A 12,834-nucleotide genomic window follows, 5' to 3' on the forward strand; every position below is an offset into this window, starting at 1 on the left:
GGAATATTTTAAAGACATTTTTTTTAGATGTATCATATATTTTTGTCACAATAAAACATTGAAATCATAAGACAGTATCCTTTGCACTTACTTTACTGTAAATGGTCCTTTGATTTCACAGAGGGTCAAAATTTAATTGGTTATATTTACGACGGACAAAGTAAAAAGACTGAGAAACATGTCATCATTGACAAAACATGGCAAATATAAATAATAATGTTATAAAAGTGGCACAAACTGAGTTTATAATTACACCCAAAAATATATCAAGTCAGTTTATACTGGTTAGGTTATGGATATTACTATTAATATCTAAGAAATAGAAATTGCAATACATTTTTCTACTTTACAGGTGGCTATATCTTCATCTTCGTCTTTTTGGAGACAATTCAAAGCCAATAATGTTCAGGTAAGGGAGCCATATGTATGTATGTATGTATGTATGTATGTATGTATGTATGTATGTATGTATGTATGTATGTCTGTCTGTCTGTCTGTCTGTATGTATGTATGTATGTTATATATGTATGTATGTATATGTATGTATGTACGTACGTATGTATGTTATGTGTGTATGTATGTATGTATGTATGTATGTATGTATGTTGTGTGTATGTATGTATGTATGTATGTATATGTGTGTATGTATGTATGTATGTATGTATATGTGTATGGATGTACATCACTGTAATTGAGCCTTCGGTTTACCCATAGACCCTACACAAAACCATGGAATTCGGAAGTACCATCCACAAGTACAGTGGGTGATAGGGATTCATCTGTTGTGTGATTCTAGTCACCCTGTGATCAAGATAGTAAGATATTGTAAAAATTGGAAGTCCCAAAACAGCATTCTTAAGTTTATAGAACTAATTTTCAGAGACGCCGCCCTATTGAGACTATAATTAAACCAACATCCATTCAATAGTTAATCAGTCGCATCAACATGTTTAGCTTGTGTCTATATTAGTACACCGACAGCTCAATTACCAGTCATATGTACACACGCATGTATGTCTGTATATATGCATGCATGCATGTGTGTGTGCGTGCGCATGCGTGCGTGTGTGTGTGTGTGGTAGGTACATGTGCATCTACACCTAAACATATCTAGATTTACAAACACAAACCACACATAGACCAATAACTCTTACGATGAAATATTTTATTTGATATAATGATAATTACATCAGCGGTATTCTTATGATAGCATGGAAGCACCCTGAATTACATTACAGTTTCACAAACTGCAATCAATGAAATTTAGAAACAAAATGTCCCTTAAAGTTTGTCAACTAACAACCGTGTAATGTGATATCACAACAATGATCATTATTTTGTCTAAAATACAGTCTGTGCAACATCGGTACTATTAAAGTGACACAATCTGAGTTTATAAACTCTTTAATCCAGTGAAAATACTGGCATAAAGCATTGATTAAACTTTTCTCGTATAATATTTATATTGATGCATACCTTCTATGCCACTACAAATTCCTTCTGACATTGTTAGAACAGTTTGTAATTTTTTGATACATATAAAAATTATGTCATCGGATCCTTTATATGTTTTACCTTAATACCAGGTTTGAGTTCAGTAAATTGTAAGTGATAAGTTAAGTATGCTTCAGTAAGTAGAATATTACGAGTAAATGTTAAATATGAAGCATAAATCTCGGTCAAAAATGTATAAACTCAGCTTGTGTCCCTTTAACTGACTAGACTCGCAACCCCCCCCCCCCCCCCCCCCCCCCCCCGAAAATGTGACTTTGATATCCTGTATCCTGGGCTAGACTATGACTCTACAGTGTGTGTGTCTGCATGTACATGTGTGTGTGTGTGTGTGTGTGTGTGTTTTACTGAAGTGATAATTAAGTTTACAGACAACAGTATTAATGCCAGAAATGTATCGTTATCTTGGACACAGTGCTTTTACCAGGACGGTAAGTTCCCCTGTCATTTTACTGGGCTTCCCAACCATTGTTTTTCTTAAGAGGGGTAGGTACATATTCCCAATCCCATGTCTATTTACTTGGGTTCCATACCGCTGTTTTTCTTAAGGGAGCACAGGCTGAATTTAGATTTTTTTGCTTTGGTTAGTAATACAAAATACTTTACATAAAATCATGGCTAAACTAATCAAGTATAGTGTTTACAACAATTCATGTAGCCATGACGTGTCACTTTTTACCAACTATCCAACTCATGTGTTGTTCATGTAATGACAGGGATTTCCTCAGATTTGTTGATACGTACCAACAATTATTTCATCAAATCTTTCATATATTATATCTAAATACCAGGGTTGAGTTATACCAGTATCAAGTAATGAATGAGTGTGCTTCAGTAAGTAGAATACAATATGTAACGCTTCGTAGGCAACAATAAATGCATCCAAAAAATGTCTTAACTCAGCATGTGTCCCTTTAAGTAAGTAGGTAAAATCTACCCGAGTTCCCTGTCATTTTACTGGGGTTCCCTGCCAAAATTATAGCACGATGTAATGGAAACTATGCAAGTTTTACCATATTCCCCTTTCTTTTACTGGGGTTCCCTACCTTAGCAAAAACACTGTGGACAGCCAACACAATGTGGAGACAATACTCAATTCAAAACAGTGACAAATAAACCATGTCTACAAGAGTTACATTGCAACATTTTGTCTCTACCTATCACTGATGAATGCTACAAATATGTTCAATGACAATGAGACTTCCACTAAGTAACATAGCGAAAGAGAAAAAATGACAACTGGATTAACTTTAAAGGGGAACACACCCCAGGAAATACATTTTCATAAACTATGAATTCTGGAGATTCATTTCATCATTTTACATCACCTACAATTACTTGCAATTTCAGAGAAGCATCAAGTTGATCTTGTGTTTTTATAGGGTATCTTTGCTGTGAGACATTGTATCATGGGAGTCAGCAGAAATAATGTATTCAAATTGAGCACTGAATATTCATGAGACATGTTTTACATTGAAGGGTATAGGAACTCAGGAGTGACATCCTGGAGTGGCATTCTCTTTTATTGAGGGCTAGACTGTACTTAGACAAAACTATGATCTTGGATGTAGCTAAATTAGCTAAATGGACAACCCTGTTGTGTTTAACAAATATGACTTTCACTTAGGAATATTTTGGGTAATAGTGGACGGCTGTGATCCAACAGTCACAGTGGCTCTAGGACTCTCTGTAAACCCTCCCTATAGAAAAAGTGTTTGCTATGAAAATATTATCCAATATTTTGTGAATTTCATGATCAATTAATTACCAATTATCTATTTAATATTACAACTATGGAAATATGCTATTGGCAAACTAAAGACAGACACAAACTAAATTGAAGATCAGCAGGCATAACAGTTATTTTAACTTGAACTTGAACTTTGCGATAAAAGTATCACTGTGAGTTTCAATGTTTCCACCAAGACAGATTAAGAGAAATGGGTTCCATTCTATGTACAGTATATACTTAGGGTTGAGATCAATAGTTCAATGTTGGATAAAAAACTTAATTCTTACAGACCCCCCTCCCCCCACTAAATTGGACAGAATTGAAAAATTGCTTCAAACTGCAGAATCAATTTCAAATCAGCATGTAATAGTATGTAGTGCTATGAATATAAAGCCAGTATGTAGTAGTATGTAGTGCTATGAATATAAAGCCAGTATGTAGTAGTATGTAGTGCTATGAATATAAAGCCGGTATGTAGTGCTATGAATATAAAGCCGGTATGTAGTAGTATGTAGTGCTATGAATATAAAGCCAGTATGTAGTAGTATGTAGTACTATGAATATAAAGCCAGTATGTAGTAGTATGTAGTGCTATGAATATAAAGCCAGTATGTAGTAGTATGTAGTGCTATGAATATAAAGCCAGTATGTAGTAGTATGTAGTGCTATGAATACAAAGCCAGTATGTAGTAGTATGTAGTGCTATGAATATAAAGCCAGTATGTAGTAGTATGTAGTGCTATGAATACAAAGTCAGTATGTAGTTGTATGTAGTGCTATGAATATAAAGCCAGTATGTAGTAGTATGTAGTGCTATGAATATAAAGCCAGTATGTAGTAGTATGTAGTGCTATGAATATAAAGCCAGTATGTAGTAGTATGTAGTGCTATGAATATAAAGCCAGTATGTAGTAGTATGTAGTGCTATGAATACAAAGCCAGTATGTAGTAGTATGTAGTGCTATGAATATAAAGCCAGTATGTAGTGCTATGAATATAAAGCCAGTATGTAGTAGTATGTAGTGCTATGAATATAAAGCCAGTATGTAGCAGTATGTAGTGCTATGAATACAAAGCCGGTATGTAGTAGTATGTAGTGCTATGAATATAAAGCCAGTATGTAGTAGTATGTAGTACTATGAATATAAAGCCAGTATGTAGTAGTATGTAGTGCTATGAATATAAAGCCAGTATGTAGCAGTATGTAGTGCTATGAATACAAAGCCGGTATGTAGTAGTATGTAGTGCTATGAATATAAAGCCAGTATGTAGTAGTATGTAGTGCTATGAATATAAAGCCAGTATGTAGTGAGGAAAAATAGTTCTTTTGTTGACACTTTATTTTAGTGCCATGCATTTACTATACCAAAGATTCTTCCTTTTCTCACTTTGATAAAAGAAATATTTGTATTCAGGGATGCTAAACATCCATTAAAAGTAAAATCAATTTTGTAGGGCGAGAACTAAAATGGCTCAAAACCCCCCACCCACTAAAGTAAAAGAATTTAGTTTTTTATCCTACATTGAACTATTGATCTCACCCCTTATGGGGAGAACATAATCTGATTGAAATCTAATGTGGGAATACAGCTCAATTCCTTTACCTATCTCTATTTCCTTTTATATTTAGATATTATCCCCAATAGTTTTCTTCATTCAACCATGGAAAAAATATGAGTGACCTAAGGGGCCCTTGTCACTACGCGTCGCTAGACGAATAGTGCATAGTGACAATCCTTAGGTCATGAGTATTTTCCGGCTGAATGAAGAAAAATATTGGGGAATAATATAATTATACCATTGGCAGTAATATTTTTTAAAAACAGGGAAAATAATGACAATTTTGAGCATTTTGACTCATATTTTGAACACAGTAGAACCAGTGACACACGTCGTGAAATAGACACATGCTGTCATGACATAGAACGACCAGAGTATATATCCCATATTTTTTGTTGAACCTGGCTAGTACATGATGGTATGTTCTTTATGAAGGCGCTCACTCCCAGAGCAACAAAATTGAAAACAAACCCCACTATGTCATACAAAGTCAAGAGTTAAGAGAAGTAACTGAGCTGTATTTCCACACCTGATTTTAATTAGATTGGGGAGAACACACATATCTATAGAAGAGGAAAATAGTAGCCAACCATATCTATATTATCATATTTATATGACTTTAATATTTCTCTCAAATTTTGAATTTGAATGTCAAAGTAAAGTTGTCATATACGAACACTGATAAACAATAAAATTTTTGTAAAATATACTAAAATGTCTGTATTATGAATGCAGCAAATAACGCTTTGGGGTTTAAGTATTATTAGTCAGAATCCAATTATTACAAGTATGCATCATCATTATATATGTATAGGTGATTATTTCCACTGAAGTATGCGCATACCAATGTATTAGCACTGCAATACCAAAAAACATTACTGCATACATGTATGCAAATGATATGCAAATGATGGAGGAATTGTTCCATATACACGAAAGTATGAGATCGTACAGTATGATTTACAGAAATTTGCTTTTTCAGATAAAATATGTACTAAAAATATAACCCCATTCTGTGTGAGTACCAGTGTTGGTACACAGGGTTATTTGCACACCTACTTGCAGTGTTTTCTGCTGCACTTTCATGACCTACAAGCAGAAGTGCAAATACCCCAAGTATGCCACACCTGCATTCATGTATCAGGGATTATGTCATAATATTTTACATTGTCACTGCGACACTCTCACAGATTAACAAATAATGTAGTGTAATAAAATAATAATTTTCAAGGTTACATTAATAAGTAAACTGAACTACACTGAAAAGATTGCCAACAACCATGAACTTATTTAATCTACCATCAACGAAATGTGAAATTAAATTTTGCAATTATTTAACTTTTAACCGATTTACATCAATTTTTTTATACTTCATTATAACCGTCTTAGACATATTTATTGGCTTAAATTATCAAAATCTCATCACCTTAAAGATTTATCAATCATCATTGTCAATGAAATTCAACTGATTTTTAAAATTTGTATATAACTAAAACAGTGAGGGATCGCCGAAAGACTGTGCATATCATACACATTTTATGTTCACTAAGAATAATTTAGATAGATAAGAAACAGGATTCACACAGACCACTCAATACAAATGTAACAACATCATCTGACCCCTACTGATACACAGACATACACATATCGTCCTTGGAACAAACAAGCTATTGAAAGTCATTGCATTATAGGCTCAGATTTTGACACATACAAGTACAAGTGTATTGATTCAATGTTACAAGTGATATGTGTGTGCACATACAGTGCTCACTTGTTGGCAGGAGTGTGGCATACTTGTTTATATTTGTATTGAGTGGTATGTGGGAAGCCTGTTTCTTATCTATCTAAATCGTTCTTAGGAAACATAAAATGTGTATGATATGCACAGTCGTTTGGCAATTCCTCGATGTTTTAGCTGTAATAATGTTACTTTACAAAACTAAGTACATGTGCATTTATAAGTAGATTGACAACTTGTGCTATGACTAAATCTATCTGTACACAAAAAAGATACATACATAATTAACCCCCCACCCCCACCCCTCCCCTCCAATACACTTATAAATAGGTAAGGATAGCATGAATTGCTTTAATTTCTGCATTTCTGTGTATGTTTGTAAAAGTGACCATATGGGTGAGGATTGCATACTATTTCAGATTTTTAATTTATAAACCATTTTTACCATGGCTTCCTACTTGAAAAATCGATATGAAACATATCCTGAATATTTGGTTGTAACTCAATAAATTACAGAAGATATATTAATATGTAAAATGCTGTTACTGAACGTACAATAACAAACTTTTTACACACTTTTGACCTTTTTGCAATGTATTGAGTTCCAAACACAGACTTGCCATATGTTGTTTCACATTGATTTTTCATGTAGGAAGCCAGGATAAAATTGTTTTATAAATTAAAAATCCAAAATAAATACTCAATCCTCATCCATATGGTCACTTTAATACGAAAGTTCTCAAATTTTTTCAGAAATTTCCACAAAGAATTGAACTTTGATATCATCACCTCGTTATGCAGAAATCATTCATTTTATGTCATTCAGGGGTCCTACTCAAGAGAAAATTATCAAATAAATTACATGAAGAGCATACACATTTCATTACGCTCTTTTAAATAACACAACATTTCTTATCCTTCAAAAAATTTGGCATCGATTTATATGTGGCAAGCTAACATTTAATATTATATTCTTTATCATCGTAAAGAAGCAGCTAAAACAAACATTTACAAAAATATAAACAAAAATATGATTTTAAAGTGATGGGTACTGTACAATTTTCATGTCAAACATTGACTGAGTATAAAATCACATTGACTTATTGTTAACAAAAATACTGACTGACATGGTACATGTAACGATGAACTGTTCCTGGACGGTTACCGCCTTCGTTCAAACTGTCGTCGTAACCATGCCGAATCTTGATAGAATCGAGGATCTCCAAGACGATAAGATGTCCTCTTGTAGAAATAGTAATAAAATACAGCAACTGAAAAAAAGTAAAGTATCGAAATTTAGCTTTTTTAAAGGCCCATTATTCAGTCCCAGGCTTTTATACTTGTACTAACTTATCAATGGAGGCATGATTATTTTTCTGTTCAGGACCAACATTTTCTATAGCTCTGTCAGAAAACTGTTTTACCGATATTTTAAAGCCTAATAAAAAATGAGTTGTATGGGTCAAATCCTAATCCATGGATCAGTGGTGTAGACTTTATATACTCATTACAGTTGAAAAAAAATGTTCACCGAAGTTATGCAATTAGGTCTGACGAGATTTATGGAATGCATATGATTTGATATCCCGTTGTCATAGTAATAGCAGTGTTTCAATGATGTACATAGTGTAAGTAGGTCTTACAACAAGATTTTAACACTTACCAACTCTTTGGAATACATATAATGTCTGATAATCCGTTGTCATGGTAATAGCAGTGTTTCAATGATGTAACTACATTGTATAATTAGGTCTTAGCAAATTAAACACTTACCAACTTCATGGAATACATATAATTTGATATCCTGCTGTCATAGTAATCAGTGTTTCAATGATGTACATAGTGAAACTTTAACACATGCTTTGAAATACATATAACGTCTGATATCCTGTTGTCATAGTAACCACAGTACCTCAACTATGTAACTACATAGTGTAAGTAGGTCTTACAACAAGATTTTAACACTTACCAACTCTTTGGAATACATATAATGTCTGATATCCTGGTGTCCATATATATGCATTGACTTCATCCCATCGTAATGACTGCAAGAAAAATACACACATGTATATCATTATCAACATCATCATATAATTTACTATATAATATTACATGTAAGAGATGCCTAGATTCCCTGTGTTATTGTATTGAGCAGTAGGTTTGCAAAATCTACATTAGTTTCCTACACAAAGTTCATTTATTGAGCTTGTGTGACATTGTGCGATTGTCCCTAAGTATTTTAACAGGGGTTACCCATCAGAATTGTAAAAAAGTCCATCCATACATCCCCCTCCAGGTGTTCTGGAGTATTAATATTATAATCAGCTAGGCTACATACTTACCATGGTCCATGTATGTGGACCAATACATAACAACATGTAATTAGTAACACTGAAGTAAAGCACTTTCTCTATGTGATATACTTGTTTATAGGATCGATACTGTTTCAATTGGTTTATTTTAATACAAGCCTAGCATGTGGCCTTTCTAATGTGGTCAATTAGCAAATGAAACAGTATACTTTTACACTTGATATGGACGCTATACACAATTGATTACATCAAGAAAACGCTTTACTTTGGTGTTATGGGTTGTGTAAATTGAGTGAAGTGTGAAGTTAGATTCACTAACGCACATACAGACAACAACAATTTCTTAAGGCTCCTTCAGGTGTGTCTACAGTGCTAATATTATCATCAGCTAGGTCTACTTACCATGGTCCATATGGAGACCAATACACAGCATGAAATACAACAACCCATAACACCAAAGTAAAGCATTTTCTGTATGTACCACAATCATTTATAACCTCAATATCAAGTGTAAAAGTAGACTGTTTAATTTGCTAATTGACCACATTAGAAAGGCCACATGCTGGGCTTCTAAATAAACCAATTGAAACAGTATACTTTTACACTTGATATGAATGCTATAAATGAATGTGAAAAAGTGCTTTACTTCGGTGTTACTGGTTGTAAATTGAATGCTATAAATGAGTGTAGCAGATACAGAAAGAAGTGCTTTACTTCAGTGTTACTGGTTGTAATATGAATGACGAGTGTTAACTTAGATTCACTAACACACATACAGAAAACAACGAAGGCCCTTCAAGGTGTGTCTAGAATGCTAATATTATAATCAACTAGGTGTACTTAACAGTGTTTTGTTAAGGGCGGTAAGTTAGTACGTAAAATCTGCCGGGGTTCCCATATCATTTTACCTGGGTTCCCAACCAAAATTATGATAGATTGTATGGGAAACACTGCCAGTTCTACCTCCCCCCCTTTCTGTTAATGGGGTTCCCCAACCTTAGCAAAGACACACTGACTTACCATGGTCCATACATGTAAACCAATACACAACATGAAATAAATAAAGAGGATGAACACAGCCAACTTGAATTTGCCAATCAGAAGACTAACAAGACCAGCTTGGAATACGTAAGTATTGAAAAACATCAGAAACATAACTATAGCAGCAAATATGATACAGATGTCTTGGATTCTGTACAGAGAAAAAAACACAATAGTAAAATTACATTTCTATATTAGCAAGGTCACTATAGAACCACAATTAACACCTTGAGTAACAGGATTGACTAGACGGAATAGTATGAAGATAATGTAGTACGGAATACGGTCCATCAGGAACTAGACTAGAGATATGTATGATTGCACTCAAAATATTGTGACATCATTGATAGTGTGCTAACTGTTGAAAAGAAGTGTGTTCCTTCTATGTACTTTGATTTGATTGAGTTCAAACTAAGAGACACAATGGTTTGATGCTGCTATACAACGTAACTACATCAGTTTACAACAACAACAACAACAACAACAACAACAACAACAAAGATATGTCAATTATGCAGCTACATGTAACTGTAACTTGTAAGTTTGGTTTCCTTGCTCTCAATCGAACATGACTACATATTTCCAGACTAACTGAGTCGGAGTAAACCCTAGACTGTAAGATACTGTGTTGTTCAACCCTCTCAGTGCTGCGAGTGCTGAATGATAGCATAGCAATGTATCTCACAGACTAAGTAAACTCTTTTGCCATTTATCTCTGTCTGAATACATATACAATTTACAGTTTATCTTTGACAATTTGCTACCTTAGTGTCAGTTTGTTAAACACTGGCCTAGACAGGGCTTGAAATTAACTTTTTTCCTTGGTAGTCCCAGTGAGCTACCAAGTTCAGAAAGTGGTAGCCCAAGGATGGTGACTTGTAGTCCTATATTCCTGAACTGAAAACAGAATTCCTATATTGGAAATACATGTATGTGTGTTATAATGTACGTAAAATCTTCCATCCTTGAAACCATACATAATCAGTGATAGCCTGAGTGGGCTACCACCTGCAAATTGTAGTAGCCCCATGACAAGAATTAGTAGTCTGTGGACACTGTGGAATACTGCTAATTTCGAGCCCTGTCTTAGGCATTAACCCTTCCACTTACTAACACAAGCTGATGTGGTGTTAGTGCAAGCCTAGTGGGTAATTATCCAAAATACATCAAAAACATAAAAATCAGACGTAATACTCACATGTAAAGCACCAAGAGAGCTACATTGCTGAACCTCAGTAACTCACTGAATGAGTTGACAAATAAATCCACAAATAGTAGAAATAGTTGTAGGTAAAGAACCGGACGATAATTACTGATATGCATTCTGATTTCAGCCCAAATTGTCTCTTAAATTAAATAATACCAAATAAACTTGGTGATGATTTCTGGTGAATCTTGGTTTGATTTACATAGTTTTATATCAAATGATTCACAGTGCTGGACGGAATATTTGAGATAATGTGGGTCTTCGTCACGTCAACGGTTTTCACATGAATACTGCTAAAATATCTGAAAATGAAAAAAAAAGTATTACTGTCTGTCAAATGGAGAATGTTTCCTTTCGCTACATTGTATATCATAAATGATAATATCATGGATGGTCAAATAGTTAGCATGGCTGGATCGCAATCTGTAGGTTCGAGACTCATCGCAGCCATTCGTTTCTGAACAGCTAAAGTCCTTGGGCAAGATCTGAACCACAATTGTGCCTCAGTCAACCCAGCTGTATAATTTGGGACCTGGTAGGATAGAGGTTGAAATGTGAATGCTTTAATCCTATGTGTACCCAAGTCAACCCAGCTGTATAATTAGGGACCTGGTAGGATAGAGGTAGTAATGTGAATGCTTTAATTCTATGTATACCCAAGTCAACACAGCTGTATAATTGGGAACCTGGTATGATAGAGGTTGCAATGTGAATGATTTAATTCTATGTGTACCCTAGTCAACCCAGCTGTATAATTGGGAACCTGGTAGGATAGAGGTTGCAATGTGAATGATTTAATACTATGTGCTTCTGCAATAGATTATATGTTCCCCAGGGAGTTGAAGTATAAAAGGTCATTATGCCATTATCAGATCATGCCAGGGGTAAGAATTATAAATGCTTCGAGTAGTGTCGTAAAGTGATAATATAAAATCTATCATCTACGTTGACATTATTATAATATTATTATTGCAAAAGCTATTTATTGATAGTGAACATTCTGTAGAAACACTTTGAAAGTGTGGGGGTAGCTTTTAAGTACTTTTACAATGTCTGACTAGTTATGGAAAACTATTAGTCAGTAGGAACGGGAAGGTTTGTAAATTGTATCGTTTCAGACGAGTGGTTGTGATCCATGATGGCAACCACAGTGACTACAGTCACAGCGCTGTCAAGTTGTAACTAACGGTTATTGGGTTAAACCGTACGTCTATTTGAGTATCAAATTGAAAGCCAGGGAAAAACTAACCCTTTCAGTACCCGTCTATGGAGTAGTAGAAACATTCCGACGATCGAGATTGTCATGAACAATCCGTACATGGTAAGTGTAATGTAAAGAACTCGAGTTTTACGTTACAGTAAAAACAACAAATGAATTAATGTTTACGATTCAACGCCCAGATAGAATTTCCTCTGAAATCGGCGATATTGCAAGTATGATAAAAATCAGGCTGAAGGAAAAAAATAGATATTACCTTGAGGTTTTTCACCCTGAAGTAACCAGTCATTGGCATTCACAGTCGAAATGATATAAAAAGTTTACGATTTCAAACGACATAAAACAAATTGTCAAAGACCGCCATGTTGAAATATGAGTAGACGCATGCGCACTGTTGTTGTGTACTTCTCGCGAAACATGAGATTGCGCGAGAGCAAGCAAGGTTTCGTCCACATTTTTTTGAAAAATAAACTGGCTTTTCTGTTGTCTGTATCGCACTTAATTATATAAATA

At 34.4% G+C, this 12,834-nt stretch overlaps 1 protein-coding gene across 1 annotated transcript; it reads right to left on the bottom strand.

Annotated features, from left to right (window-relative positions):
* Nucleotides 1–5,473: 5,473 nt before the first annotated feature.
* LOC144452834 (transmembrane protein 138-like) lies at nt 5,474–12,684 on the bottom strand. The gene is made up of 5 exons (XM_078144009.1): nt 12,578–12,684; nt 11,094–11,404; nt 9,875–10,046; nt 8,512–8,587; nt 5,474–7,813 (listed from the first exon to the last, which is right to left on the bottom strand). The coding sequence occupies exons 2-5, from the start codon at nt 11,216–11,218 to the stop codon at nt 7,704–7,706; spliced, it is 483 nt and encodes a 160-aa protein (XP_078000135.1). The 5' UTR covers nt 11,219–11,404; nt 12,578–12,684; the 3' UTR covers nt 5,474–7,703.
* Nucleotides 12,685–12,834: the final 150 nt, after the last annotated feature.

The sequence above is a fragment of the Glandiceps talaboti genome, chromosome 23 (genome assembly GCF_964340395.1).
Source record: "Glandiceps talaboti chromosome 23, keGlaTala1.1, whole genome shotgun sequence".
Taxonomy (NCBI): Eukaryota; Metazoa; Hemichordata; class Enteropneusta; family Spengelidae; genus Glandiceps; species Glandiceps talaboti.

What these genes read in the sequence shown, in the direction of transcription:
- LOC144452834 (XM_078144009.1), bottom strand. Translation starts at nt 11,218, where the DNA reads ATGCATATCAGTAATTATCGTCCGGTTCTTTACCTACAACTATTTCTA. An exon ending in GTTTACATGTATGGACCATG is followed by an intron (nt 8,588 to 9,874) that starts GTAAGTCAGTGT and finishes TTTTTCTTGCAG; the next exon opens with TCATTACGATGGGATGAAGT. An exon ending in ATATGTATTCCAAAGAGTTG is followed by an intron (nt 7,814 to 8,511) that starts GTAAGTGTTAAA and finishes ACTTTTTTTCAG; the next exon opens with TTGCTGTATTTTATTACTAT.